Genomic DNA, 26,689 nt, shown 5'->3' on the forward strand with positions numbered 1-26,689 from the left:
CTTCTTCCCCTCTGCTACTCCAGGGTCTCATCTGGAGTTTACGAGCCAGTGGTGATTGAAACCCACTAAATGTGAAGAACAGGGTAGAGCTGCTGGAAACAGGCCCCCTACCCAGTCCGCTGCCACATGGATGCCAACCTTTACCTCTCTTCATGCAGCATTCCAGAAGGGATTTCTCTGCGCCCCTCCCCATACGTTTGCACTGCAGAACTACTCCGAGACCACTCCAGATCATGCACTTTCCCTGCGTTGGCATTACCCTTCTCTGCTTCCCAGTTCTTCCAGTGCCTGCCTTCCCCCTGTTTCTGATCAGACGCAAGGTGTCTGTTGGGTTTATCCTTAGTCCTAGAGGATGTTGCTCATCTGCATCCCTCACTCCACCCATTCACTTGCAACAGGGGACTTCTCAGCTTCTGTCTCCCCAGAACATTGGGTTATACCACTGTGAACTCTTCAAACCACTGGGGGAGGGGGAAACCATTCTAACCAAACCAAGAGCTGCTTGTTGGTGACATGGTGAAATGGCCACTTGCAGGATGCTTTATTCCATTGACTCTGCAAGGGAACATCACCTTCCAAGGCAACGGTTTTACTGAACAAGGTATGCTATGGTGTGCACTTCACCTTCCTACCCTCAAATCCCCAAACATCCTCTTCTCATAGGAAATATCTCCCAAAAGTGCATTTCAGAAAACTACCGCAATCCAGATGGGAGTTGATAAACAGTTAAATGCTAGTGCTTGTTATACCACTAACTGCATTACGCCCTTCTACTGCTGGGCATGGAAGGGCAGTGTTCATCTTTCAGCATTAGCAGGAGCACTTTAGAGGTTCCAGATTTTACCTGGAGGAGGCTTCTACTTGCTGTTCCAGGAGCATAATCCCTGTTCGCTGGACTGATTCAGCAAATAGTCACTGTTGGAGCTTGGAATACAGAGCCTTTTTTTCTTTTTTTTTTTTTTTTTTTTTTTTGGCTCAGGAAGGGAACTGCCCTTCTTGGACTGTGAAAAGAATCTGGTTATCTGATCACCCTCCCCTGGGCCAGAGCAGGATGCAGTTGACTGCAGTGGTCTCTCTGTTGTGGTGGTGATTAACAATTGCCTCTCTTGGCCTGGGCCAGTAAGGGAATTGGTGTTGGTTGGCCTTTCTTGCCCTGTCAGCAGGGATCTATGCCTGAGCTGGTTCCTTTTGGGGCTGGGGAGAAGCCACTGTCTCTGCCTTCAAAGGTAGAATGGGTGTTTGCTGCTGCATTAGCCACAACAGCCATTTTTACCTGCTCTGTGGCGAGTGAACTCTTCTGACAAGGCTTCAAACTGTTTTCTGGTTGATCTTTCAATTGCTCTTCATGGGGTTTGGTTTCTGCAGTTGTTTGACACTTTAGCTGCCTCTTTTCCTTGCAGTGTGTGGCAGAGTTGTCAGTCCCTTTCAGCTCCCACTTATAGATTCTCCTGGCAGCTGAATTGCAAACGAGGATCTATGCAGACTCCAGCCGTGGGCCATCAGCAGGCTGTGCTTGCAGCCCTTCCTGTACAGAGACTCTCAGCCAATAAGCTATTTCTGTGTAGTGCCCTTTCCTCTTTCGCCGGTGTACTGTAGTAGCACTCAGCGGTCGTGCACTCGGAGCAATGGCACACTCCTGGCCATGGCTGGGAACGTGCCCTCCTCTGACACACGTGTGCGTGCACATGCACAGGCACACACTTGTCCCATTCACGCAAGGAAAGACTTGTAACCGATCACGTTGTTGTCCAAATTCTTAGTTATTGTAAAGCCTTCTTTTTAAGGAGGGGGAAAAAAAAAAGGATTTATTGTGGTCTCTGTGGCCAGAATGCATGCAGATGAGCTACAGGAAAAGGGAATTTGGCAGAAGGAGAAACAAGGAATGAAAGGGCCTTGATTTTTTTTTTTTTTTTTTTTCCCTGCTAGCTAAGGATGGCTGTATGGGGAGGGTGCTAGGCAGTGTGGCAAAGCTATACAGCTGTTTACTCTGTTTTGACAGTTTCTCTCTTAAAGTCAAGAGGTTTCTTTCTGTATTTGGACAGACCACGTATAGGATATGGATCTTTTTCACCCTTTTCCTTCAAAGGGAATTAAATTTGGATTAGGGTAAGAAGGGGGTACAGACAACACCTTGGTTTGGTTTAATGTAGGGAAAAAGTATTGGATCTTTTGAGTCTGTCTAGAACAAAAGCTCTTTCACACTTGCTGGTGATTTTTAATGGTGATCTCTTCTTCATTCAGTCTGGGTAAGTTTGGCACTCGCTAGCAGGCTGGTGAGCATCCTGTCCTGTTCCTGGGATGCTGCGTGTCTGCAGGAAGGGGAGAATTGCTTGCCTTTTTCTCTCCCTGGGACTCTGCCAAAAAGCCAGGCCTGGCCTGACCCTCTGCTCAGGTCAGGGTGAGGGCAGAAGCAGGCTCAGACAGCAATGGATGTTCGTGCCCCATCTGCAGATGGCTGTGCAGAGCTGAGGGTCAGGCTGCTCTTCAGGGGCCAGCGAAGCCCCTCAGGAAATCAGGTCCAACTAGGACTTGAAAGGAGCAAACATAAGCCAGGAAAGAGGCCAAAACCCAGCTCACTTCTGCTGCTTTGCTTCTGTTCCCATGAAAAACAATGGCAGTCACTGAGAGCAGTTGGGAACCCAGGGCTTCCTTCTGGGCTCCCGTTGGCAAGAGTCGGCTGCTCCGAGGCACTGGCAGTTCGGCATGTCACGAAATCCGCACTGGGACAGAGGGAGGAATCTCTTCCCAGCGAAGCAAAAGGAGAAGCAGTTGAGCTTTTTAGAAAGCTGGTCTCGTGTTCCCAGGCTGGCAGAGGCATAACCTGCTCCATCACATAGCTGTGGCCAACCTGGGCATGTTTCTGGCTTCTCTTCCAGCAGCTTGGCACATCACTGCTTGTGTTTTTGATAACTGTGTCTCATAGGGTATCTCTTCCTTGTCTCCACGTTATTACTGACTCCACAGATTCTGGTCTTTATGTAGCTTTTTAGCTCTCCTACCCCTCATTTTGAATAAGAAAGCAGCCCTAGTCATTCAGCCTGGTGCAGCACAGCTAGGGCTGGAGCACCCAGAGCAGACCCAGAGGGAGAAAGGAGCAGTCTGTTCCTATTTCTAGATCCCACACAGAGCTTCCACTGCACCATCCATCACGAGCGATGCCCAGCGGTCCCTGACCGGTGGTGGGCGTACAAGGCGGTGGTGATGGAAGTGGGGTCACTTGTCCCGCAGACTTGCTGCCGTCTCTCAGGAAGCTGCATCTCATGAGCACTTTTTTCCTTGTGGCATCGGTGCCGTCTGTTCCTTGTTGGACTTCGAACATTTAAGTGAATCGGTTTCCAGACCCAAACCGCTGGCTAGTTTCCTTTTGTTTTTTTTTGGGGGGTTTTTTTTTTTTGTTGTGAAGTTTATTGAAATTTTTTTTCTTATAAACCCAGCGGGCTGGTGTTTTTTTGACTGCATTATTATGTCATTGATATTTTATTCCTGGGGGGCTGAGGGGGGATGTTCTTCCCTATGTTGTTCCCCTTCTCAGGGGATTCAGAGGTGGCTTAAACAAGTAAAAGGACCTTATTGGCAAGACTCTGCATCCCCTGGGTCTCTGATGCAGGTGAGCAGGGCTGCTCATGTCTGGCTGACCCTGGACAGCAGAGCTGGCTCTCTGCTCCAGTCTCGGGGGCCAGGTGAAAGATGTGGGTTCTGCTCTCCCAGTTTCTGGACCTTTAGTTGGTGGAAGCCCATTGCAAAGAGTCGGAAAATTCAGTGTAACTTTTTTACTAACTTTTTTTTAAAAAAAACAGTGTAAACTGAGTGAATGTCCAAAAGAATAGGCTTAGTTGTGACTTGGTGAAGGAAATGGGTTTCAATTGGAAATAGCGATGGAAAAAGGGGGAGAAGGATGTTGCTCCTCCATCTTCTTCTTTTGTATGGTCGGCACTTTAAATGGAGGCCTTTGTGCTGTCCTGACCCTCAGTGTGATGGGCTGCAGGCGTGTGATCTCTCCTCCCCGCCTCATTGCCACATCACTTTGGCCCCTGCAGAAAGTTAATAAGCCCTTTTAAATGTTTGCTTCAGTTTTTAGACGATTCCGAACCAGGCCGAGACCTGAAGAATATGTATTTCATTCTCATCTTAGGAGGGGTTGACTTTTTATTTATTTTGTCGTTGCTGTTTCTTTTTAAACTGGTGGCTGTGCAGCTGGACTCTGCACATGCTGTTGTGAACCTCTGGGAAAACCTCACTCCAGGTACGCTAGAGCACCTAGGCTAAACACCCCTCCTGGAGAGGGCCCCCCCCTGCTCCCCTCCTCGCTGCCTTACCCGGGAGCTGCAAACTCACCCTCCGCCCCTCCTGCCCCATCCCTTGCCACCCCACCTAGTCTCTAGCTGAACAAGTTCTTGCTCTGGTGACTGAGCCCTGTGGACAAGGCTGGTCCCCAGGGGCAAGTTCCTGCAAACACTGCCTGGTCGCAGGTGTTTGTCCTTGAAAAGCCACTTCCTCGCTGGGGGGGGGTGATGAGCGCAAAATTCCCCCCCTCCCCACTTCCCTCCCAAGAGCTGCGTCGTCCATCAGCCCACCCGCACCATCCGAGCCTGATGCCCTCCACAGCTCTGCGTTGCATCGCCGCTGCCCCATCGGGAGGGAGCAGACGTGGAAACCTGGGAAATAAAAAAGGAATTTGGATGAAGCTGTGAGCAAGAGGTGTGGCTGAGCCTCGTAACTTGCCTCAAACACAAGGAATAATGGTAGAGCCCGTATTTTTGTGGGGGGAGGGGAGGGAAGGGGAGATCATGTTTTATTTTCTTGAAAGTTAATTGAGCTTGGTGATCTTCAGATGAGGCGCGCACTTGATTTATATCAGATTCTATAGAGAGAGATCGCTGATATTTTTGGAAAGGGAATGGGTCTATGCAAACTTCCAGAATTGCTTGAAAGATAGTTTAACATTTTTTTACTTTGAAATCTAAAGATAAATCTAACTTTTTTCTTAAAGCAGAGGTGCGTTTAGAAAGAGAAGCTACTTCCACTGCTCTATTTTGATGATGATTCTTGGAAAGTTTGGGCTGGAGGGAATGACTATTTTTCACCATTTTTATCTTGCTCCTCTAATTTTTTTGTTTCTTTTTCTAATGGAATGCTGTGCCGTCTTTGATTCAACAGATCGTGTTTGTATTTTCTGTATCTGGTTCCTAACGTAGAGAAATAACAAATATATGAGGAAATCAATATAATGTCAAATGTTGTTATGGTTTGGGGGAAAAATAAAGGTTTTTGGTACTTCACACCGATTCTTCTTGCTTTGTTTCTTGTTTTAAATGTATTTAAGTATCTGCTAAGGAAGCAGAAGGGTGAGACAGGGCCTGCTGGCATGCAGGGCCCTGGAATAGGATTTGGCTTTGCCTTCTAGGTTTTCCTTGGTGGCTGGGAGTGGAGATCCCTGCCAGCCCTTCCCTGCAGATGGGAGCAGGGCCAGAGAGGGGAGCTGGCAGCCCAGCACCAGTCCAGTGGATGTGACAGCCTGCCATCCAGGGGGAAGGTGAACTTGCGGGAGTCGCTGGCGCTGTCTCGTGTTCCTGAACACCATGTCCTAGCCCAGGCTGTGCTTTAACAGCCTCCTCCTGCCCCTGCTGCAGAACAGGGCTGGGCAGTCCTTTGCCAGCCTGGCCTGGGGGAAGGTGTCACAGCCCCGTGGGGCTCCGGGAAAAGCCTGCAGGCCCTCGAGGCTTGTGCCAGGGCAGTCCCTCCTCTTCCACCACAGGCTGGCAATACCATTAAAGGAGGTTTGAGCCAAATTTGGTGCCCGGATACTTGCTCCTGATGCATGCAAAGGCTGGAGGGGACCAGGGCCCCCGGGAGGAAGCAGCTTTGCCTTCCCCACCCTCCCAAAACCTCAGCCACACATATACTGATCAGCTGCACCTTTGAGTCCCATGCAGGGTCTTCCCCTTTCCCTTGGCTGCCTCCCTTCCTCTGACGATCCCTTGTGTCCCTTGGCTGTTCGGTCTCGCTTTTTTCCTTTCCTCCAGCTGCAGCATGTGCGTGTGTGGAGAAACGGCCGGGGCGCAGGACACGAGGATCTCGGGTGTTGGGAGCCGGTTTTGAGCGGTTTGGTTTCAAGATGAGTCACTTCCATCAGACCTCACAGACAGCAGGTGGCTGATGAAACCAGAGCATCCTGCTGCCGAAGGGGAGACTGTCCTCTCCCATCACCGGGTGACAGCACCGCAGCTGCTTCAAGCTGTAAAACAAAAAAAAAAATATATATATTTTAGTCCGAGGGGTGAGATACTGAAAGCAGGGAGGGCTGCCGGCCTGGGTCCCTTGGCCAGGCCAGCCGCCTGTCAGGTGTTTACCCTCTGTGCCAGGGCCCAGGGAGGGAAGGGCTCCCCAACACGGCGCCAAACCCTGGACAAATCTCTAAACGCTGCTGACGCAAACTGGAGTTTCTGGGAATTTCATTTCTTTCACAACCCGCCTCGCCTTCCCCCGCTCAGAGCCCCACCCACGGACCCCAGTGGGAGCTAAAGCGGGGCCGGGGGGCTGCAGCGGCCGCCCTCTCCCTTCCCCGGCAGGGTTCGGTGAAGCCCAGCACAGCCCCCGCACCCGCCCGGTCCCCCCCCGGCTCTCCCCGCCGCGAAGGCCGAGCCCCGGCGCTGCGGGCCGGGCCGGGCCGCAGCTCCCGCCGCGGGACTACATCTCCCGTCATGCTCCGGGCGAGCCGACCCCTCCACGCTTCCCACAACGCCGCGGGGCCCCAGGCCTACCGCGCTCATTGGTCACTTCCGGCGGCGGGGAGGGCGTGGCTGGCGCACGGCACTCTGATTGGTGGTCGCTCCCGGAAAGACGGTGCTGGGGGGAGGGAGGCCGGGGCTGCCGGTCGCCATGGTGAGTGGGGTCGGGTGCGTCGACGGCGCCGGGACGGGCCCGGGGCTCCTCCGGAGACGGCCCGCGGCGTGTCCCTGCTCGGACCGTTAACGTGGCGGGGCTCGGGCTGAAATCGCGGCCGGGAGCCAGCGCGGGGCCTCCTAGCTACCCGCCCCCGGCGGGGCAGACTGGGCCCCGGCCGCCTCCTGGGGCCTTGCCGGGGCCGGTACTTGGGAGGACTGGGCCAGACCTGCGGGGTGTGAACCGGCGCGGCCGGGCGGGAGCTCCGGGAGCGCTCCCAGCAGCAGGGCCCGGCCGTTCTCCCTGCGGCCCTCACGGGGGGTTATTTCTGCCGCAGGGGCTCTCACCCCCCACTCCCCTCCCCTCCGTGTTTCGGTCCCGCCGCGGTGCGTTCTCGTAACCTGGGGCTGAGCAAACAGCAGGTGTCCGTTAACCGTTCCTGCGCAGACACTGCAGTGTGCGGATCCCGCTCTGACTCTCTCTCCCTTTGCAGGCCACAGCAACAGACCAGGTGGTTGGGTTCGGCTTGGTTGCTTTCAGCCTCATCCTCTTTGTTTACTACACCCTCTGGATCATCGTACTGGTACGGGTCTCCTCTGGTCATTACAATCGCAGTCACTTCACCCTAAGGTGTTTGCGTAGGCTTTGTTTAGGTGCTGATGTGTCCATGTGCCTGAAGGACTCTGCCTGGCCAGCTTTGCGGTTAAAAATTTCAGGGCAGAGCTTCCTCTGTTTGCTGGCACAGCCCTTGCCCCTTCTGGGTGTGCCCACCCTTGCCTGGGCGAGACGAAGCTTTGATCGTGCCGCCTGCCCTGCTGCTCTCAGACAGGCTGACCCGGACGGCGTAAGATCCAAGGCTCACTCGAGCTGTCAGCAAGAGCTGAAGCCTGGTCCCTCTGGAGGTGTTGTCATTGGTGTTCACATTTGCAGTCCCTCAGATTCCTGGCTCTGGTGGGAGATCACAGAGGGAAACGTAAAAAGAGGTGACTTACCAAATCTGGAGCCCGCTAGGGAGGAGAAGAGTTTAGGGAATGCAGCGCTCTGGAAAAGTGATTGTGAGTCTGATAGTTTACCCACTTCTAGGGACACATCAGCTGGGATCATTAGTGGTTTTCTTCCTGGAAAGAAATATCTCCTCCTGAGCTTTCCAGGTACGAGAGGCTTAGTTCAGCCCTGGGCTGATGTCTGAACTCCTGGTAGCTTCCCTTCTAACCTCAGCTTTTTTAATTCCCCTCTTGTGTCTGCTTACTCCATTGTCTGATACATTTTTATACAGGTCTGTAGTCCCGGGAGCACATAGGTGTGCTCGCTGCTGTGTAGGAATCCTTACACTGCTCTCTAGTGTCCAAAGCCTTCCACTGGTTTCCGCAGAGAGACGGATCCTGGTGGGATCACCATAAAGCAGAGCCGCTATCATCTGCTTCCTTCTGCAGGGCAGAGAGTCCGGGGATTTGCTGTGTTCAGCACCAGGCGGGCTGGCAGCTGTGCCCACCCTGAGACCCCAGTGCTGCAGGACCCCTGTGCCAACCTCGTGTAGCTGCCCCTTGTTGTCTGCTGAGCGCTGAAGCCTTTACTGCTCACCCACTGTCACATCCCTGCAGCTGTAGGCTGAGCCACATGCGGGTCTGGGCACCCTTTTTTTAGCTATCTCCTCACGCCTGATATTTCCGTCCTCCTTTCGAAACCACGAGGCTGCAGGTGTCGGGGACTTGCCCTGGTGTTGTGCCTACCTGCTGACTCCCCTCTCTGTCTCCTGCAGCCCTTCATTGACAGCGACCATGGGATCCACCGGTACTTCTTGCCTAGGGAGTATGCGGTTATCATCCCCATGGTGGCTGGGCTGCTGCTGCTGCTATTTATAGGTGAGTGTTATTTCTGTTGTTCTAATTAGAAGCTTCTAAATTGGGAAGAGAGAAGAGTGTTGCTAGGGGGTTAGCTAACATGTGACGCTCATGACATGCTCTCTGTTGCTACTGCTGCAGCTTAGCCTGGCACGGGCTCTCGGGGCATGTGTTTGTGTGTAACTTTGGCTGATTGAACCTCTGGTCAGTGGAATTGTTTCTTCCTCACTCTGCTGAGGTTCTGTTTCTCACTACAATGTGTTTTAAAAGAGCCTGTAATTACAAGTTTTCCAGCTGAATCTCCTCTCTCTCGTGGTAGGTGTTTTCATAATGGTTGTGATGTGGAAGAGCAGGAAACCTGTGAAGAAATCAGAATGAAGGCCCAGCTGAGGAGAAGGCGCCCACCCTGCGGCATCGTAGCCAGGAAAAGACTTTGCCTGCAGCACTGGGCAGACGCCTCCTCTGGAGCGCTTGGTGCCAAACTGGCTGCGCTCTCCCACGTTCCTTCCTGCAGAGATGAAGTCTTCTGTAGTTTACAACTTACTGACCAAAGTGAAGCAAAACTGACCTCTGGGGCTCATTGAGAGAGGGACCAGAGCCCTGGCTGTGAGGGACCTGCTCCCCAGCTGGGGCTGCCTGTATCAGCTGTGCTTCGGCCTGTGCTGGCTAGAAGAGCTGTTGGAGTCCAGCAGCTGTAACTACCAGAGTGCAAGTCAAGCCCTGCCTGCTGCTTGGCCTCTGGGTAATCCCTCCCCTCTGCTCTTGCTGTGTCCAGTAGTTTGTTCCTTCTGGGGTTTTTTAAATGTTTACATATGGTTTGTGGGGGTTTTTTTAATTTTGTTCAAGTTTGAGAGGAAAGAAATGAGACTTTGGGCTTGGAAAAGGCCAGCTTGCATTCTCCGTTTGCCTGCTGGAAGGGCTAATCATGGTGCTGGTGGGCTCCTACCTTTCTGAAGAGGGACCCCTGTGAGGCCGAGCATGCAGAGGATGCAGGGACAGCGCCACGGCTGCCCTCTGCGTCCCCTCCTGCAGTCATCCAGCTGAGGGGGTGGCGAGGAGATGTCCTGGGTCACAACGAAGTGTTTGGGGTGCGGTTCCCATCACAGCTGTCAGCTGCTGGCTGGGTTCCTGCCCCTGGACAAGGCTCTGTGTGCCATCTGGGCTGGGGCTGAGCAGGCAGGCGTGGTGGCACCCTCTCCTTTCCCCGTGGGGTTTCATCTGCTGGCAGCAGCCGCTGCCCCAAGGTGCAGTGCCCTCGCAGCTCCCCCAGACCGCAACGAGTGGGATGACCCTCAATAAAGGTCCACAAGGTCTCGGTCCCTGTCCTCTGCCTGTGCCGAGGGGGTACTGATGGCCTGCCGGAATGGTTTCTGCTGCATGGCCCTGGCAGCACCTGATGCCATGCTGGGGAAGGTCCTGACGGGAACCCTGTCCGGCTGGTGGGGCCAGGCAGGGAAGCACCAGATAGAATCTGGCTGGTCATACCCAGCCTTGTGCTGGCTCTGCTGTGCTTGGGGGACTGCTTTACCCTGCCTGGGGTGGCTCTGGCAAAGGAGGGCAGATTTGGGGTGCTCTGATCCTTCTTGCATGTACTGTGAAGTTCCCCTACCAGACAGCAGCGTGTCCCATCATCTCCTGTCCTGCCGGGGGGTGATGCTGGTGGTTAAGGGGCACCCCAGGTGCTGCAGGTCTTGGGCTGAACCTGGCTGCGGTTTAACCCGCTGTGTGACTGGAGCCGGTGGGTGGGCCAGAGACGAGGCTCCAGCTCGAGGTTTGTTTCCAGCTCTTGCAGAGGCTGCCTGCCCGTGCCAGGCTGCGCCCTCCCCAAGGCCGAGTCCTCCATCCCGCTGTTTAACCTTGCCTGTGTCTTGCTGCCGCCCCTTCTCCCAGCGAGGAATCCCTTGCTCACCTTCCCAGCCCCTCACCTGCTGGTGCTGGACCGTGTGTGGCTCAGCCCACCCCAGGAAGGTGAGTTTGAGCTGGGGCAGGGGGAGACAAAAGGGGGAAAGATTCAGTCATGTCTCTGAGCAACTCCAGGTGTCCCCCCCAGGCACTGCTTCCTGCAGTGTCCCTGTCACCTCCTCTCCCCTCCTGGTCGAAGCCTGCAGAGGACAGGATTGGGACCAGTTTCAGGGTTACTTCTCATATTTCTTTGTCAACAGTGGGAGAAAGCAAAGTCCAGTATAACCCCCCGGGCAGGTGGGCGGCAGGCAGCTCGCTCTGGAGACATTTCTCAGAGGTGTTCTGCAGCTTGGCCCTGGCATGAGGGGCTGTGGGTGACGGGTGGTCCCCCAGGACCATGGCGGGACCAGGGTACCCAAAGGCCTCCCTGCCTGCTCTGGCCTGGCTCCTGAGCCATTTTGGATCATTTTGGCCCCTGGGCTGTTCCCACCATGCCTAAGCTCACCAGGGCCCGGCATGTTTGGGTGCTAGAAGTGAGGAAGGGGCTTTGGGACACGGGGGGGGGGGGGTGACTGCAGGGACCTCCAGGCTGGAGGGAAGCCTGAGAGGGCAGAGCAGAGAAACGGGTGCCGGGGTCGGTAGCGGAGCACACAGGGTGGGTGCTGGGCTCGGTACCGGGACGGTTGGTCGCAGGACGCAGGGGATGGGTGGCGGGGACGGTCCCGGTGCTGGGTTCCGGGCGCGTCCCCGGAGGAGCCGGGGCGGGCGGGGGCGGTCCCGGTCCCGGCAGTGCCCGCTCGGCTCCGCTCCGCCCCGCCCCGCCCCGCCAGCCCCAGCCCGGTGCCGCCCGGCCGGGATGCGGGACCTGGCGGCGGCCCTGGGGGCCGGGGAGCGGCACCGCCGCGGGGGCTCCCGGCGCGGTGAGTGGGGCCGGTACCGGGGGCGGGGGGGGGGGAGGCACCGCTCCGAGGGGCCGCCCCTGCCCGGGGTGGGGGGGGGCGGCGGCACCCGCGGGGCCCCGCGGCAGGACGGTGGGCACGGGGGGCGTGGGGAGGTCCGAGACTCGGGGGGGGGGGGGGATCCCGGCACACGGCATGGGGGGGTCGGGCTGGGCATTGGGCTACTGGGGTGGGGGGCCGCTGGGAGACCCCACCCTCGGGGGTCCCCTGCACCCCGCTCGCCCGGTGCCGCCGCTGAGCCCGCTCTTGCGTGCAGGGTGCGAGCCCCCACCCTCTGGGTGACCCCCCACCCCGGACCCCACCGGGAGACCCGCCAGCCCCCCCGAGGATGAAGACGCTGGTGAGTACCCGCTGGGACGGAGGGCGCGGGGAGGGAGCGAGGGGCCGGGGGGGACCCCGCCGGCACTGGGGGGGGGACACACGGACCGCACAGCCCAAAAGCGGGGCGGGGGTGGGCGGGGAGGGCGCAGCCTGGCAGCTGCCGGTCCCCGCGTGGGCCACCGCCGCCTGCAGGAAGCGAGCGAGGCCCCGGGCACGCGGCGCTCCCCGCTGCGGCTCCTCGCTGCACCCCGGCCCCCCCCCCCCACTCCCCCCACCACCGTCAGCAGAGCTGGGCCCGACCACCCTCCTCCGAGCGGGGCTGCTCGAGCCTCACGGCACCCAACGCCAGGCCTGGAGAAACATCTCCCGTTCCGCTTCCAGGTCCGGCTCTTCCTAACGCTGGTGTGCGTGGCGGTGCTCGCCACGCTGTACGTCCTGCTGTGCTCCCACACCTGCCTGAGGCCCTGCTGCCGGACCCCGGGGGAGAGGGGCAGCCCCGTGGCACCCGACGTCCTCAGCTTCCAGGGGTACAGCCGCGTCCCCGACGGGAAGGTGTGTGGGGATGGGGCAGCGGTGGGGCAGCTCGACCCACCCGTGCCTCAGTTTCCCCTTCCTTAGGGAAGGGCGGATGGGGCTGCGGTGTGTCCGGCTGCTGCGGGAGGAGGGAAGGGGGACCCGGCTGCTGACGGTGCATCTTCCCGCAGCTGCTGGAGCGACCGCTGTGCCGCCGCTGCGCCATCGTTTCCAGCTCGGGGCAGATGCTGGGCTCGCGCCTGGGACGGGCCATCGACCGGCAGGAGTGCGTCCTGCGCATGAACCATGCCCCCACCGTCGGCTACGAGGAGGATGTGGGGGCACGGAGCACCATCCGGGTGGTGTCACACACCAGCGTCCCGCTGCTGCTGAGGAACCAGCCTTACTTCTTCCAGCAGTCCCAGGAGACCCTCTACATCATCTGGGGGCCAGCAAAGAAGATGAACCGGGAGAAGGTGGGCACCACCTACCAGGCGCTGCTGAATGTGATGGAGACGTACCCCCACCTGCAGATCTACACCCTGACCGAGGAGAAGATGGCGTATTGTGACGACATCTTCCAGAACGAGACAGGGAAGAACAGGTACCGCCGGCTCCTGAGGAGCCCCCGTCGGGTCCCCCCACCGTAGCACCTGTCCTCCCCCATCGGGCACCCATAGCCCGGCTGGGACGGCAGCACCGTGCCACCCGCTCCAGCGCGGCCGGGGTGCTTTGCAGGATGAAGTCCGGCTCCTTCCTAAGCACGGGCTGGTTCACCATGATCCTGGCCATGGAGCTGTGCGAGCAGATCTGCGTCTTCGGCATGGTCAGCGACAGCTACTGCAGGTGCGTGGGGGGCGGCGGGGGCAGGCGCGGGGTGGTCCGGTGTCCCCCCGAGCCTCGTGCCCACCGCGTCCCCTCCCACCAGGGAGAAGAACCACTCGAGTGTGCCCTACCACTACTTTGAGAAGGGCCGGCTGGACGAGTGCAGGATGTACCTGATGCACGAGCGAGCCCGCCGTGCCGGGCACCGCTTCATCACCGAGAAAGCCATCTTCTCCCGCTGGGCCAAGAGGAGGAACATCGTCTTCACCCACCCTTCCTGGGCAGGCAGGTAGGGCACCAGCTGTAGGGCGAGGTAGCGGGGACGCCAGTGGTGGGGCGGCTCTCATCCTGCAACGATGAGTCTCTGCTCTGCTGGTGCCACGGTTGAAAGCTTTTTGCCGAGCCCCGGAGCAGGGAGTGTCCATCTCCGCAGCGGCAGGGCCAGTTCTGAAAGCCAGTGGGTGGGCTGTGACCCCTTCCATCAGTGCACGAGGCGTGTGAGCTGGTCCCACGGAGTCCCATCGGCTCCGAGCGCTTGCCCAGATGGACCCAGGGCAACCACAAAGGTTTTCCACTTGCTCTACTGGGATGAATATTTAATGCTGGATTAAACATTCACGCTGCTGGGCTCCAGCGTGACACAGGGCAGGAGAGCTCGGCCCCGCCAGGGCCACGAGCCAGTGCTTCTCCCAGGGATGAAGCTTCGCCATGGTCCCTGCCCTGAGACCTGGCACTGGGTGTGGAGTGCGGGGAGCCGGGTCCTGGCCCCCCTGTCCTGCTGCCCCTGGGCAGGTCCCTGTGGCTCCAGCTGCCCTTTGCCCCCAAGCCGGGAAGCTCAGGGGCCATGAGTGCCCTGGGAGCTCCGAGTTGCCTTGTCACAAGTGCCCTTGGATTCAGACCAAAGCAAATGTGGCCATTAAAGTGCTTTTAACTCAGTGGTGCCCTGTGCTGTGCCCCTTGCAGCTGTGGGACGTGGGGACAGGGGATCGCAGCTGGTTGCAAGGCTGCCAGCGTCCCGCTCCCCTGCCAGGCTAAAAATAAGAGGGAGAGGTGACGAGGGGGTAGAGCCGAGCCTGAGCATGGAGGAGGGTGCTGAATGCCAACGGCCGACATTATTTGGGAACCGGCAGCTGCGTCTCTGCAGGATGGGTACTGGCCTGGCGTGGATTCCGTGCTGGGTCCAGGGTGATCCTCAGCCCCACAGGGCTCAGCACTGCTGGGCTGCAGGCAGGATGGCTGCCAGCTCCTGTGTCCCTGGAGAGATGGGGCACACATGAGGCCCTGAGCCCAGCTCCACAGAGCTGCCATAGCGGCTTTTTGAACCCGCAACAGATGCCACATGTTTGGGTGGGCGCGGCGGTGTCTGGGGGGCCAGGGGTGGGCAGGAGGGGCAGACAGACCCATGTTTGCTCCTGTTTTAGCTGAGGCCAAGTGCTGGGGTCAAGCGAGAAGTGAGTCGGCTGGGACTTGGGGCTGCTGCCAGGACAGCTTCCCGCAGAAGCTGTGAACAGAAGACGCCCGTGGAGCTCTTTGTTGGGTGCTCCAGCTGCCACAACCCCACACAGCAAAGGGCAGCACGAGCACAGCAGAGCCAAAATCCTTCTCGACAGGCGTTAGCCACCGCAGCGGGGATATAGGTCCCCGTCACCGGTGGAACCCCCTCCTTGCCCCACGAAATCCCCCAGAGAGGGGCCCTGGGCTGCCCGGCCGGCACGGAAGAGGCCTCGGCATCCCAACAATGTGGCCCTGCGCCCGGCACCGGGTCAGGCACCACGTGCTGCTCCTGGCACTGGCGGGCAGCGCTGCCGCTTCCCTCCCCTCCCCTCCCCCCAGCTCCGCTACCCGCACCGGTGCCCTCGGGGTTGGGACGGGCCAGGCCGCAGGAGCGGGAACAACCCTGACCTACCCCGTCGGGGCCGCCCGACGCGGGGAGGGCGGCGCTAGGACCCCCGCGGGCTCTCCCCATCCCGGGCGGGCGGCGCTAGGACCCCCGCGGGCGCTCCCCGGCCCCGGGCGGCGCGCGGCTCCCGGGGCTCCGTGCGCGCGCGGCGGCGGCGGCGGCGGCCCCGGGTCGGGCGGCGGCGGCGGCGGCGGCGGCATCGGCATCGGCATCGCGGCGCACTGCGGAGCGGCCGGTGGACCCGGTGCTTTCCCTCCGGGCCCGTTTAGCCGGTGCGGGGGACGGAACGGTTCCGTGGCCGGCCGGAGGAGCGGTCCCCGCCCCGCGGCTCCGGTGCACGGTGGATTGGGGGGGGCAGGGGGGGAGGCGCGCACCGTGGTGGTGCGCGGGGAAGGGACCGGTTCCTCCCCGCCTGGATGCGGCCGGGCTCCGGCCTGCCCGGTTTCTGCAAAGCGGGGCTACCGGGGAGGGCTGGCGCTTCCAGGGATGCGGGGCTGCAGCCCGGGGTGGGTGGGGGCTGCACGCCCGGGAGTGGGGGGGGGGTTTGCTCGTAGGAGCGGAGGAAGGTTTGCACGCCGGGGGGCCGGGGGAGGCTTTTCACTTCCCGGGATGCAGGAGGGTTTGCATCCGGGGCTGGCGGAGCACCGGTACATGGGGGTGCGGGGCGGGGGGGAGCGGGTCTGGATGAGCCCTTCCCCCGGCAGAGCAGCGATGTGACCCCCGGGGAGTCGCCATGGCCGTGGTCGCCGGAGGGGCCTGGCAGCCCCCCGAAGCCCACGGGGCGAAGGAGGAGAGGACGGATCCCCCCGCGCCGCTCCCAGCCCGCTGCAGATGAGAGCCCCCCGCCCAGGTAAGGCCCGCGGGGTCCCCGCTGTGGGGTCACCCGTGGCCTGAGCAGGAGTGGAGTCCCGGCTCTGCTCCCCGCTGGGGTCCCGGTGCAGCTCCCCAGCCTGTGCACGGCGAGACCCCTTTGCACCAACACGCCAGGCCATTGCCTGGGCTCCCCGGGCGGGTGGGCACCTTCCCAGGTGTCGACGCCGGCCCTGAGAGCACTTTGGGGTCCCCGGTCCCCCCGAGAGTTGAACCCAGGCTGCTGCGTAATTTTCCATCCCTGCTCCCCTCAGGGCTATTAGTAAAGAGGCTTCAATTTTTTTTTTTATTTTTTATTTCTAATTGCTCTGAGTACTCCAGGAGCGGCCGTGACTCACTAATGAGGACTTTGAAAAATAAATTGAGTCAGTCCATTTTTGAGAGCCCAGGTGAGTGGAGGTTAGAGCAGGTTCCCCCAGGGGCGAGCACCCAGGGTGCACCCCACATACCTTGGGCTCTGGGGCTGGAGAGGTCCCTGCCAGCTCCGGCTGGATTTAAGCCCATGTATGAACTGAGTTGGGCAGGTCTCAGTTCCCTCCTCCCTCCCCCCCTCCACGATCCGAGCCTCAACGGTGGTTGTTTTAATGGGATTTCACCGCACGAGCGGCAGGTTTACCCTCCCTGACCCTGCGGGTTTGAGTGGCTTTGGCCCCGCTGGGGCAGGATAATCCCTCCCGGGAGCTCAACCTGCCGTGGGGATCTCCCCGGCATGAGCTGTGGCCGGGTTCGGTTCCTCCGCACCGCAGAGCCCTCCCGGCCTCTGCCCACGGCATTTCCCTTCCCCACACCAGTGCCGGCGGTTTGTCCTCCCCTTGAAAGGGGGAGCCGGGGGTCCAGCTGGGCACCTGCCCCATGGTGCTCTGCTCCGGCACAGCCAAGCCGGGCTGCCCGGCGGCTCATCCCGTATCCCCACCGTCCCGGCAGTCTGGGGACAGGAGCCCAAGCGCGGTGGCAAGGGGACAGCGCTGGTGGTGACCACGTGCCTTGCAGGTGCTCGCGGGACGCCGGCGATTGCTGTGCGCTGAGGCTGGCACAAAGACATGAGTGGCAGCACGGTGAGTGCCGGGGCATCGCCCAGGGGACAGCAGGCATCTCCCTGGGGACACAGGGCATCCCGCTGGAGATGCTGCCGGGAGCGGGGCAGGATGCTGACGCCCGCAGGGTGGGGGCAGCGGCTGACGCTCTCCCCCCACCCGCAGAGCCAGCGCGCCGCCGCCCTGGGGGTCCTCTTTGCCCTGATCATGTTGCTGATCATCTACAGCTCCGGCAGCGGGAGCGAGGTCTTCCCCTACAGCCGCCTGCGGGGCAGAGCCCGCCGGCCCCCCGACCTCAAGAAGTGGGGGGTGAAAAGCGGGTACCTGCCCGTCTGCGGGAACAAGGTACGAGCTGGATGGCAGGGTCCGGCCTCAGCGGTGGGCGCAGGATCCAGCCCTCTGCCAACGTCTGGCCAAATCATCCCTTTCGGTGGGACAGCGGCTCCGCGAGGGATGGCAGTCCCTTGTCCCCTGTCCCAGCTCCATCCCTCCCCGCTGGGTTGCGGTGACACCAAAAGTCACCTGCTCATGGCACTTGTGGTCCCCAGACCCTGACTGCCCGCTGCCACCAGTGTGTCATCGTCACCAGCTCCAGCCACCTTCTGGGCACCCACCTGGGCACGGCCATCGACGGGGCCGAGTGCACCATCCGCATGAACGACGCTCCCACCACCGGCTACGAGGTCGATGTGGGCAATAAGACCAGCTTCCGCGTGGTGGCCCACTCCAGCCTCTACCGCGTCCTCAAGCGGCCCCAGGAGTTCGTCAACAAGACCCCGGAGACCATTTTCATCTTCTGGGGGCCGCCTGCCAAGATGCAGAAGGGCCTCCTGAAAATCATCCAGCGCGTCAGCGCCTCCTTCCCCAACATGACGGCCTACGTTGTCTCCCCCAGCCGCATGAAGCAGTTTGATGACCTGTTTCGGGGGGAGACGGGGAAGGACAGGTACCTCAGAGCCACCTCCTGCACTGTGTCCCCCCCTTTTTCCAGGTCCCCAGGGCAGAGCTGGCTCTTGGGGCTGCTCCATGGGATGCGCTGCAGCACTGGGCTGGGGGTGCTTGAAGAGGTTGGGGACCCTGGGGGGGGGGGTCTGTCATCCATGTCACTTCGGCCCCATCTGGCCCCCCCACCCCCCTTTCTCCTCCCCAGGGAGAAGTCACGCTCGTGGCTCAGCACCGGCTGGTTCACCATGGTGATCGCGGTGGAGCTGTGTGATGCTGTCCACGTCTACGGCATGGTGCCACCCAACTACTGCGGGTAAGAAGACCCCTGAGCCCCGGCCCTGGCCCACTGGCCTTGCCGTGGGGCTCACCCCACGCTTCCCCCCCCATCCCTGCAGCCGCCGGCCCCCGCCCCGCCGCCTGCCCTACCACTACTACGAGCCGAAGGGCCCCGACGAGTGCACAACCTACATCCACAACGAGCGGAGCCGCAAGGGCAACCACCATCGCTTCATCACCGAGAAGCGGGTCTTCGCCAGCTGGGCCGGCCTCTACAACATCACCTTCTCCCACCCCACCTGGCCCTAGGGGCTGCCCCCCACCCCAAGCAGGGCAGACCCCTGGAGCTGGGATGGATGGGGGTTCCCCTGCATCCCCCTGGGATGGGGGAGCAGTGGGAGCCAGGCATCAGAGTGCCTCCCACGGGACCACCGCCGTTGTGCACGGTGGCTCCTCGCACCTGGGATGTGTTGGGGTTTGAGCTCTTTTTTGGGGGGGCCAGGTGGTGAGTGCAGGGTTTGGGGTGTTGTCCCCCCCACCCTCCATGAGCGGGAGGCGTGGGGGTGAGATCTTTCCCGATCCTGGTCCAGGGGCGTTGCAGCCCCTGCAAGCACATGGGGGAAGGGGGCTGGGTCCCCTCAGCTCAGTTTGGGGTTGCATCACTTTGGGGGCTACTGCAGAGACTGTTTCTCCCAGCCTCCTGGGTGGGGGGACCCCTCTTGGGGCTCAGCTCCCCTCTGCCATCCCCAGCACCCCGATCCCGGTCCACAAGCATCCTTCCCTCCGCAGAACCCTGCAGTGTTTTGTGGGACCCCGTGGGGGTGACACTACCACCCTCAGTTCCCCGGCACCCCAAAAACACCCGGCCCCTCCCAGCACTGCTGTGCCCTACACCCACACTGCCAGAACCTTTTCTAACCGAGTGATGGGATTTTGGGGGGCTTTTGGTTTTTTCCTCCCTGCTTCTGGTCCTGGGGTTTGTATTTGGGTTCCCCAGCCAAAGGACCAAGTGGGGGCTGCTCGTTAGTGGTAACGAAGGGGCCAGCAGCAGCAGCCTGTGACTGGGTCCTCATCATTTATTAACCGCTTATAAACTATTTAGAAGCGGGCACGTAGCGGGGGGGTTGGCAGTGCTCCTCAGCATCCTGCGGCTGGGGGGTGGATTTTGTTATTTCTCAGCAGCGGAGAAGTGGGTTTGGGGAAAATTGCTAAATATGGTGTGTTTGGGTGCTGAGCCCCGGCAGGGCTCAGTGCCTCAGTTTCCCTCGGGCTGTGGCCCGTCCCCATTGCGGCTGGGGCTTTGGGGGACTCGGTGCCGGAGGAAGCCAAGGGGCACCCACATTTTGTAATGGTTTGTACAGGAATAAATATTGCTGCAGTCTGTTACCTTGGGCCCTGGCTCTGGGCTGCGTTTTTGGGGCTGGGCAGCGGGTGCCGGCGGTGCCATCGCAGGGAGTCTTGCCCCCTCCCCGAGCCCACAGCAGTGCTGGTCCTGGGCACTCAGGAGCATGTGGGAAGGGGACCAGCGTGTCCAGGTGGGACCCATGTCCAGCAGCCGGCTGACCCCAGCAGTGAGCCACCCCCCCCCGCCAGTGCCTGCCCTGGCGCGGGTGGCAGCTGAGCCCTCCCCAACTCGTGTCACCCCAGCCAGCTGCCCTGGGGTCACAGGGCCTTGGGACAGGGTCTTTGCAGCCACGGTAGAAGGAGGAAAGGCAGGTAAGGCCACTGCACCCCCGGGGCTTTACCTGCCCCCCCCCCCCCCGGGGTTGGCAGGGTGGGGGTGGCAGCCGGGGTGCTGCGGGGGGATGGGGATGGGGATGGGGACATGGGGATGGGGACATGGGGACGGGGATGGGGACAGCTGTCCCCTCCGAGGGGCTGGGGAAGGAGCCGCGGGGATGTCTCAGGGACCCCAAACCCAGCAGGGTGGAGGTTGCCCCCCGCAGATGGGGAAACTGAGGCACGGAGGTGGGGGGGGGGGCGGTCCGCACCCCTCGGCCACGGAAGGACTAACAGCATCCCAGGCCCGGGGACCCCCCACCGGCCCGACACAAGGAGGACCGATGCTGGGGGGGGGGGGGGGGGGGGGGCGATCCCCTCCCGCTGCCCGTCCCCTGCCCGTCCCCTGCCCGCTGGGCGGCAGCGGCCCCGCTCCCGGCATGCACCGCGGCGCCAGCGATCTATATATAGCGGTAAAAAGAGCCGGGCAGGACAGCAGGCAGCTGCCCGCCCCGCACCCAGAGGTCAGTGTCCCCCCCCCACACACACCACCAGCCCCCGCCTCGGTAAGGGGTGTGAGGGGGGGGGTCTCCCCGGTGCCGCAGCCCCGCCGGGCCCCGGCCTTGTTGGGGAAGGGGGGGGGGTTATTGCGGCACCGGCGGTTTTTGGGGGGCTCATGGAGAGGGGGGGGGTGTCTGTGCCCGCCGATGCTGCCCAGCCGGCTCCTGTCACCGGGGGGGGGGGCTGGCAGCATCGGCTGGGAGAGGGGAGCGGGGTGGGGTGGGGGGGCGTTGCAGGGGATGCTGAGGGGTTTGCTTGGGGTGCTGGGGACATCGGTGCTGAGGGGGTTGTATGGGTGCTGGAACCGTTGTTTGGGATATTGGGGGGCTTGTAGGGGTGCTGGAGCCATTGCATGGGGTGCTGGGGGGCTTGCATGGGTGCTGGAGCCATTGCACAGGTCCTGGGGACTTGTGAGGGGTGCCAGGGGGCTTGTAGGGGTGCTGAAGCCATTGCATGGGTGCTGGTGGGGTTGTAGGGGTGCTGAAGCCATTGCATGGGTGCCAGGGGGCTTGTAGGGGTGCTGAAGCCATTGCATGGGTGCTGGTGGGGTTGTAGGGGTGCTGAAGCCATTGCATGGGTGCTGGTGGGGTTGTAGGGGTGCTGAAGCCATTGCATGGGTGCTGGTGGGGTTGTAGGGGTTCTGGAGCCTTTGCATGGGTGCTGGGGGGCTTGTAGGTGTGCTGGAGCCGTTGCATGGGTGCTGGGGACTTGCAGGGAGCTCTGGAGGGATTGCAGGGGTGCTAGAGCAGCCCAGTGCTGGGCCTGGGGTCCTGGGGAGGGGGAGCTGGATGCCAATAGGATGGGGTGGGGGCTGGGTGTGGGGATGGGTGGGTTGGAGCTGGCAGTGGGGTGAGATTGGTGGGAGCACCCCAGGGTGCATCCTCCGATGGCCTTTGCTGGGGAGTCACAGGCCACGCTATGGCCCCAGCCCCCTCCCCAGCCCCAGCCTGCTGAGCTCCCTGGCCAGCACCCCCTCCCCATCTACTCGGGACCAAGAACCTCCACATCACCCTCACCCTGCACCCATGGGCCCAGCACTGCGCTGGATCAGGCCCCAAGCCCGCACTGAGGGCCAGGGCTGCCCCCAGCCCCCCACAGCCCATCCAAAGTTGGTGCCAGCGGTCCTGGGGCTCGGTGCTCCCCACAATTAGGGATCCCGGGGGTCCTGCACCCTCCCAGCCCCACCCAGACCCCGTGGGTGCCATCCCAGGCTTTGGCCCCACAGCACATGTGGGACGTGACCCGGTGCCAGTTTCAGCCCGGCCATACTTAGCCTCTGCCCTTTCCCGGCTGTAACACGACCTCGTCAGCGGCCACCGGCTCGTTTGGCCACTGGATGCCCCATCCCAGCACCCCGTCCAGCCGGTTTGGGGTGACGCACTGCGGCCAAGCAGGTTGGGTGCTGCGGGGCTGGGTGCGGGCAGGCAGGGTGGCCAAAATCACCCCCACCCCCCAAGGTGATGGGGGTGCAATGGGGTGCTACAAGCCCCCCCTTAAGTCACCCCCCCAAAAACCAGCCCGTGGGGAGCTAGGGGGATGCTGCCTGCATCACTTGGTGTCCTGGTGACACTGGTCAACCCAAGCTGGTTTCCAGCTGCCAGGCGGCACCCCAGGCACGGGGATGTGGTCAGGGCACGGGAGGAAGCCGGTAACGTCACCGCGCGTCACCCGGCATGGGGAAGCCCTCACCGCAGCCGGATGGGGCGGGTGGCTGCCGGGAGCCAGGTAGGTGATGGCCATGGGAGCAGAGGTCCTGAGGTCCCTATTTTAGGGCCAAGCCAGGGGTCGGGTCTTCCAACGGCGGAGTGGAAGACCTGACCCCCGGCTTGGCCATGGAGCTGGGCACCAGCATGGCAGGGAAGGGAGAGCCGTTGTCTCCCTGCACCCCAGCCTTGGGGACCTGTGTGTCTCAGCTGTGCTATTATTCATCCTACTCTTCTCTCACAGCCTGAAGTGCTCCTGTGCCTGGTCTGCGGCAGCATGTCGACAGGTGAGTGCTCCGTCCCACTTGCATCCATCCCCTTTGTATGCATCCCCTTGGTCCTCCCGCATCTGCCCCCTCCTGCATCCATCCCCTCAATCCCCTTTGCATCCATCCCCCCTGCATCAATCCCCCTGCATCCATCCCCTCCTGCATCCCCCTGTCCCCCTTGTATCCATCCCCCCTGCATCTGCCCCCTCCATCCCCCCTGCCTCTGTCCTCCTTAGGCACATCCCCTCCATCCCCCGTGCATCCCTCCCATTTGTCGTTTGCATCCATCCCCTCAGTCCCCTTTGCATCCCTGTCCTCCATCCCCCTTCCATCCCTCCCCTGTGTCCCCTCCTTTCCTCCCTCGCCTCTGTCCATCCCCCATGTCCCTCCAGCCCCCCACGTGCCCCATGTCCCCTCTGTCCCCGCCAGCCACTTGGCTCCTTCCCCAGCCCTGGGGATCGCCGGGTGCCGGAGGAGTTGAAATTTCAGCTGGCTGTAATCAGGAGATGGGAGAGTGGCCCCAGAGCAGCTCGGCTTTATTTTTAGCTCTGCCTCCCCCCGCGGCATCGCACCCCAGCATCGTCCCATGCCGCGGCCGGGCCAGATCCTGCAGGTGGTGCGGGACCCTGCTCCTGGGTGCTCAGCAGGGGACAGGGCTGTTAGTGCCACCTGCGCATCGGCCACCAGGTCCAGGGACCGATGCTGGGGTTCGGGGACTGCCGGGGGTTGCGCCAGGCGCTCGAGGTGTCTGTGCCAAGCCGAGCCTGCCACAGCCCCTGGTAGCCCGCCGAGGTGACAAGCCGGCCGCAGGGATGGATGTGGCCGGTCCCCGCCCGCGGTGGAGCTGTGGACAGTGACTGTCTCCGGGACACCACACAGCAGTGGGATTCCAGCCCCATGGCTGAGGCGCCATGGGGTCTTTGTGCTCAGCCACGTCCAGCCCGGCCGTCCCAACCCGCCCAGGTGACAAGGATGAGGGGGACATGAGGGGGACATGCAGCTGCTTCCCTCTCCACCTTCCCACCCCCAGGGCTCTGGGATCGGTCCCCTCCATCCCCCCGAATGCCTGCCCCAGATCTGGCAACCCCCAGGGACACCTCGCTCCCTGATGGGCTTTCTGGCTTTTGATAATTATTTTTTTCCTTTTCCTCCTCCAGAAAAACTCAAGCACCACAAAATCATCTTCGTGGTGGGTAAGTCTGCGTCCGGGTCCTATCGCTGGTGGGGTCAAGGCCACGGCCCAGCTCTTTCCCCCTGCACCCCTCGGGTGGGGGCTGTGGGGAGCAGCTGGTGCCCAGGGCTGGGGAGCTGGGGCTGGAGGCTGAAACTGTGGGACCTCGGCTGTCCCCAGGTGCTGTGGGGTGGCCATGGCTCCAGTCCGGCTCCTTGAGGCCACAGTGGGGTGTGCTGGGACCAGGAGGGCACCTCTGGCTGGGCATGGGGTGGCAGTGTCTGGGTTGATGTGACAGTACACCTGGGGTGTGATGTCCTGAGTGCCAATGGGGTGGTGATGGCCAGGTATCAATGGGACAGTGATGTCCTGGGTCCTGGATGGGGTGGTGATTTCCTGGGTGTCATCAGGCAGCGATGTCCTGGGTGCTGATGGGGTCGTGACAACCTGGGTGCTACTGGGACAGTGACATCCAGGTGCTGATGGGGTGATGGTGATGTCCTGGGTGCTGATGTGGTGGTGATGCCCTGGGTGCCATCAGGGTGGTGGTGCCCACGTGCCAATTGCCAGCAGCCCATGCCACCCCCAAGCACTTTGGTGTCCCCCAGCCCATCCCAGGAGCAGCTCTCCCTATCCATCTGGTGCTGGGCTTGGGGATGCCAGCCCCTATCTCACTGGGCTCTGAGGTCTCCTGTGGGTCTGTGCTACCGCTTCCACGTACCCCTCCAGCTCCTTACCCATGGCTTGGGGCATGTCTGGCCCTTGCGTGACTTGCAGGTGGCCCCGGCTCGGGGAAAGGGACCCAGTGTGAAAAGATCGTGCAGAAGTATGGCTACACCCACCTCTCCACGGGGGACCTGCTGCGGGCAGAGGTCAGCTCAGGCTCAGATCGGGGCAAGAAGCTGCAGGCCATCATGGAGAAGGGCGAGCTGGTGCCCCTGGTGAGTCCATGCAGCCACTGGCTGCCACACGGCAGGGCATGCGGGCAGGGGTGGCTGTGGGGACACCAGATACCACCATGACGGTTGGCATGTGGCGTGGGGACACATCCATCCCTGCCACCCCAGGGGGAGGTTGCAGCAGGGACTGGGGGCTCTGGGTGCTGGGGGGGAGCATGTTGTCCCAAATCAGCCCTGGCAGCTCTGTCCCCTCCTCCCCAGGACACGGTGCTGGACATGCTGCGGGACGCCATGGTGGCCAAAGCGGATGTGTCCAAGGGCTTCCTCATTGACGGCTACCCCCGCGAGGTGAAGCAGGGAGAGGAGTTTGAGAAGAAGGTGAGGGCTCGTGCCATGCCATGCCATGCCACCCACCATCCATGCAGAGGGTCTCCACGGTGCCAGCAGCCCAACCTCCCCATCCCAGCAAAGATCCCATCCCAACAGGGTCTAAACTGGGCACTGTCCCAGCCAGCAGGTCCCCCTGCCTTGGGGACAGCCTGTGCCCCTGGTGCAGTGGGGGGACATCTCTCCAGGATGTCCTCAGGCTGACAGAGGGTGAGCACAGTGCTGGCGTGATGGCGATGACAGAGAGCCAGGGCTTGGCCATGGTGTCCCTCTCTTCTTCCACGTGGGTCTGGGGTGAGCCGGTGGTCCCAGACCCACGCAGAAGGAGGCAGAGGATGGCATGGGGACATCCATGACCCCCATGCTCACCACCACCATCTCCCCAAACCAAACCAGACCACCAGACCCACATCGGCTCGGCGTGGTGACAACTGTGTCCTTTCTGTCCACAGATCGCCCCCCCCACACTGCTGCTCTACGTGGACGCAGGGAAGGAGACGATGGTGAAACGCCTGCTGAAGCGAGGTGAGACCAGCGGGCGGGTGGACGACAATGAGGAGACCATCAAGAAGCGTTTGGAGACCTACTACAAGGCCACCGAGCCTGTCATTGCCTTCTACAAGAGCAGAGGCATCGTCCGCCAGGTAAGCAGGGATGCGGCCAACGCTGGCACCCTCCAGCCCCACGGCTCGGGGCGCACGTGGTCCCAGGGGAGGGGAAGTCGTGGATGGGGGTGATGAGGGAAGGGGGAAAAACTCAATCCTACCTCGTTTGGGGTGGGCTTGACCCCTCTGGTTCCCAACACAGAGACCCCCTCCAAGGATGGCCCCACACCCCTTTGCCCTAAATCAGCCCTGATCTCTATGCCCACGGCCAAAATCCATCCCTGGAAAAGCTTCGCTCGTGCTGTCCCCTCGGGTGAGCCCCCCAGCTAACCCCTCCGCACCCAGCTCAACGCCGAGGGCTCTGTGGAGGAGGTTTTCCAGCAAGTCTGCTCCCACCTCGACAGCCTGTAGCCGAACCCCCAGCCCCGCTCCCCCGCCCCTGGCGCACTCCGGCAGAGACAGCGGAAGCGGCTTTATCCTGTTTTCGTGGACAGAGCTGCGGAGGAAATTTCAAGGACATTGTGTTTGGCTCTTTCCCGTCTCTCCCCAGTAAAGTTCACTTTAATGAGCCCAGACTTTATCTTTTTCTTCTGTCGCAGGAAATGAGTTTTTCTTTCCAGAGATTTTTTTTTTCTTTTTTTTTTTTTTTCCTCCCCCCCCCCCCGTCCGTCCCCCCCCCAGCCCCTCTGGAGCTGATTAAGGGCAGGAAGCGGGTGTTTATCCCACCAGGGCAGCGGGATGCTGCGCTTGGAGGAAGGGAGGGAGCATCCCCACTGATCACCCCAGCTTCCCAATCCACGGCCTGCAAGGAGCCTGCGGCCACGTCCTCCAGCTGATCCCACTTGCCCCAGTCCCGTCCTGCTTGCTGAACCCCCTTGTGCTCTGGGTGTGTGTCCCTGGAGACGCGGGCAGCATCTGAGCCGTATCCTGCACATGCATCCCTTCCCTCCGGCTCTCCCGTGGGCTGCCTGGGCCTGGGGGTGGCCGGATTCAGACCCCACAGTGGGCCCAGCTTTGCTGGGATGGATTTCCATCACTTTCCTGCCTTGGTATTTCCTTGTTTCTTTTGGCTGTCAGGGATTTTTGGGGTGCGTGGTGGCTGCAATG

The 26,689-nt window shown here is 61.3% G+C and overlaps 5 protein-coding genes and 1 long non-coding RNA gene across 14 annotated transcripts in view; 5 read left to right on the forward strand and 1 right to left on the reverse strand.

Moving 5' to 3' along the window:
- Positions 1 to 5,279, forward strand: part of EEIG1 (estrogen-induced osteoclastogenesis regulator 1) — a 38,559-nt gene extending 33,280 nt beyond the window's left edge. For both annotated transcript variants that reach the window (XM_069772020.1, XM_069772021.1), the window contains exon 12: positions 24 to 5,279. In XM_069772020.1, the coding sequence (XP_069628121.1) occupies positions 24 to 69 (46 nt within the window). In that variant the 3' untranslated portion in view covers positions 70 to 5,279. The remainder of the gene's footprint in view (positions 1 to 23) is intronic.
- Positions 3,381 to 6,694, reverse strand: LOC104313575 (uncharacterized). Its single transcript, XR_011322348.1, has 3 exons — positions 5,917 to 6,694; positions 4,575 to 4,655; positions 3,381 to 4,031 (listed from the first exon to the last, which is right to left on the reverse strand). It is a non-coding gene; the product is annotated as an uncharacterized lncRNA (long non-coding RNA).
- Positions 6,695 to 6,768: 74 nt separating this feature from the next.
- DPM2 (dolichyl-phosphate mannosyltransferase subunit 2, regulatory) lies at positions 6,769 to 10,040 on the forward strand. Its single transcript, XM_069772030.1, has 4 exons — positions 6,769 to 6,882; positions 7,376 to 7,465; positions 8,642 to 8,744; positions 9,043 to 10,040. Exons 1-4 carry the CDS (start codon positions 6,880 to 6,882, stop codon positions 9,099 to 9,101), a joined length of 255 nt encoding a protein of 84 aa, XP_069628131.1. The 5' UTR covers positions 6,769 to 6,879; the 3' UTR covers positions 9,102 to 10,040.
- Positions 10,041 to 11,399: 1,359 nt separating this feature from the next.
- ST6GALNAC4 (ST6 N-acetylgalactosaminide alpha-2,6-sialyltransferase 4) lies at positions 11,400 to 13,778 on the forward strand. Its single transcript, XM_069772029.1, has 6 exons — positions 11,400 to 11,545; positions 11,841 to 11,924; positions 12,287 to 12,457; positions 12,610 to 13,022; positions 13,157 to 13,264; positions 13,347 to 13,778. Exons 2-6 carry the CDS (start codon positions 11,913 to 11,915, stop codon positions 13,534 to 13,536), a joined length of 894 nt encoding a protein of 297 aa, XP_069628130.1. The 5' UTR covers positions 11,400 to 11,545; positions 11,841 to 11,912; the 3' UTR covers positions 13,537 to 13,778.
- Positions 13,779 to 14,658: 880 nt separating this feature from the next.
- On the forward strand, positions 14,659 to 19,660 carry ST6GALNAC6 (ST6 N-acetylgalactosaminide alpha-2,6-sialyltransferase 6). 6 transcript variants are annotated; one of them, XM_069772023.1, is made up of 8 exons: positions 15,272 to 15,415; positions 15,848 to 15,993; positions 16,335 to 16,402; positions 17,004 to 17,068; positions 17,213 to 17,392; positions 17,596 to 17,993; positions 18,198 to 18,305; positions 18,388 to 19,660. In XM_069772023.1, the coding sequence occupies exons 4-8, from the start codon at positions 17,054 to 17,056 to the stop codon at positions 18,575 to 18,577; spliced, it is 891 nt and encodes a 296-aa protein (XP_069628124.1). In that variant the 5' UTR covers positions 15,272 to 15,415; positions 15,848 to 15,993; positions 16,335 to 16,402; positions 17,004 to 17,053; the 3' UTR covers positions 18,578 to 19,660. The 6 variants fall into 6 exon arrangements, 5 of the variants coding, with proteins under 5 accessions (XP_069628129.1, XP_069628124.1, XP_069628125.1 ...); XM_069772027.1 differs by having other exon boundaries at positions 15,310 to 15,374; positions 15,853 to 15,993; XM_069772026.1 differs by lacking the exon at positions 15,272 to 15,415 and adding an exon at positions 15,467 to 15,483 and having other exon boundaries at positions 15,853 to 15,993.
- Positions 19,661 to 20,388: 728 nt separating this feature from the next.
- Positions 20,389 to 26,150, forward strand: AK1 (adenylate kinase 1). 3 transcript variants are annotated; one of them, XM_069770716.1, is made up of 7 exons: positions 20,389 to 20,511; positions 22,496 to 22,538; positions 23,678 to 23,713; positions 24,469 to 24,632; positions 24,852 to 24,968; positions 25,430 to 25,621; positions 25,928 to 26,150. In XM_069770716.1, exons 1-7 carry the CDS (start codon positions 20,428 to 20,430, stop codon positions 25,991 to 25,993), a joined length of 702 nt encoding a protein of 233 aa, XP_069626817.1. In that variant the 5' UTR covers positions 20,389 to 20,427; the 3' UTR covers positions 25,994 to 26,150. The 3 variants fall into 3 exon arrangements, with proteins under 3 accessions (XP_069626817.1, XP_069626816.1, XP_069626815.1); XM_069770715.1 differs by having other exon boundaries at positions 20,413 to 20,553; XM_069770714.1 differs by lacking the exon at positions 20,389 to 20,511 and adding an exon at positions 22,070 to 22,273.
- The last annotated feature ends 539 nt before the right edge of the window (positions 26,151 to 26,689 follow it).

The sequence above is a fragment of the Haliaeetus albicilla genome, chromosome 26, assembly GCF_947461875.1.
Source record: "Haliaeetus albicilla chromosome 26, bHalAlb1.1, whole genome shotgun sequence".
NCBI classification, from domain to species: domain Eukaryota; kingdom Metazoa; phylum Chordata; class Aves; order Accipitriformes; family Accipitridae; genus Haliaeetus; species Haliaeetus albicilla.

What these genes read in the sequence shown, in the direction of transcription:
- AK1 (XM_069770714.1), top strand. Translation starts at nt 22,085, where the DNA reads ATGCTGCCTGCATCACTTGGTGTCCTGGTGACACTGGTCAACCCAAGC. An exon ending in CAAAATCATCTTCGTGGTGG is followed by an intron (nt 23,714 to 24,468) that starts GTAAGTCTGCGT and finishes CGTGACTTGCAG; the next exon opens with GTGGCCCCGGCTCGGGGAAA. An exon ending in GCAGAGGCATCGTCCGCCAG is followed by an intron (nt 25,622 to 25,927) that starts GTAAGCAGGGAT and finishes CTCCGCACCCAG; the next exon opens with CTCAACGCCGAGGGCTCTGT.
- DPM2 (XM_069772030.1), top strand. An exon ending in CCCTCTGGATCATCGTACTG is followed by an intron (nt 7,466 to 8,641) that starts GTACGGGTCTCC and finishes TGTCTCCTGCAG; the next exon opens with CCCTTCATTGACAGCGACCA. An exon ending in GCTGCTGCTGCTATTTATAG is followed by an intron (nt 8,745 to 9,042) that starts GTGAGTGTTATT and finishes CTCTCGTGGTAG; the next exon opens with GTGTTTTCATAATGGTTGTG.
- ST6GALNAC6 (XM_069772023.1), top strand. An exon ending in TGCCCGTCTGCGGGAACAAG is followed by an intron (nt 17,393 to 17,595) that starts GTACGAGCTGGA and finishes TGTGGTCCCCAG; the next exon opens with ACCCTGACTGCCCGCTGCCA. An exon ending in GTGCCACCCAACTACTGCGG is followed by an intron (nt 18,306 to 18,387) that starts GTAAGAAGACCC and finishes CCATCCCTGCAG; the next exon opens with CCGCCGGCCCCCGCCCCGCC.
- ST6GALNAC4 (XM_069772029.1), top strand. An exon ending in GCCGCGTCCCCGACGGGAAG is followed by an intron (nt 12,458 to 12,609) that starts GTGTGTGGGGAT and finishes ATCTTCCCGCAG; the next exon opens with CTGCTGGAGCGACCGCTGTG. An exon ending in GTCAGCGACAGCTACTGCAG is followed by an intron (nt 13,265 to 13,346) that starts GTGCGTGGGGGG and finishes CCCTCCCACCAG; the next exon opens with GGAGAAGAACCACTCGAGTG.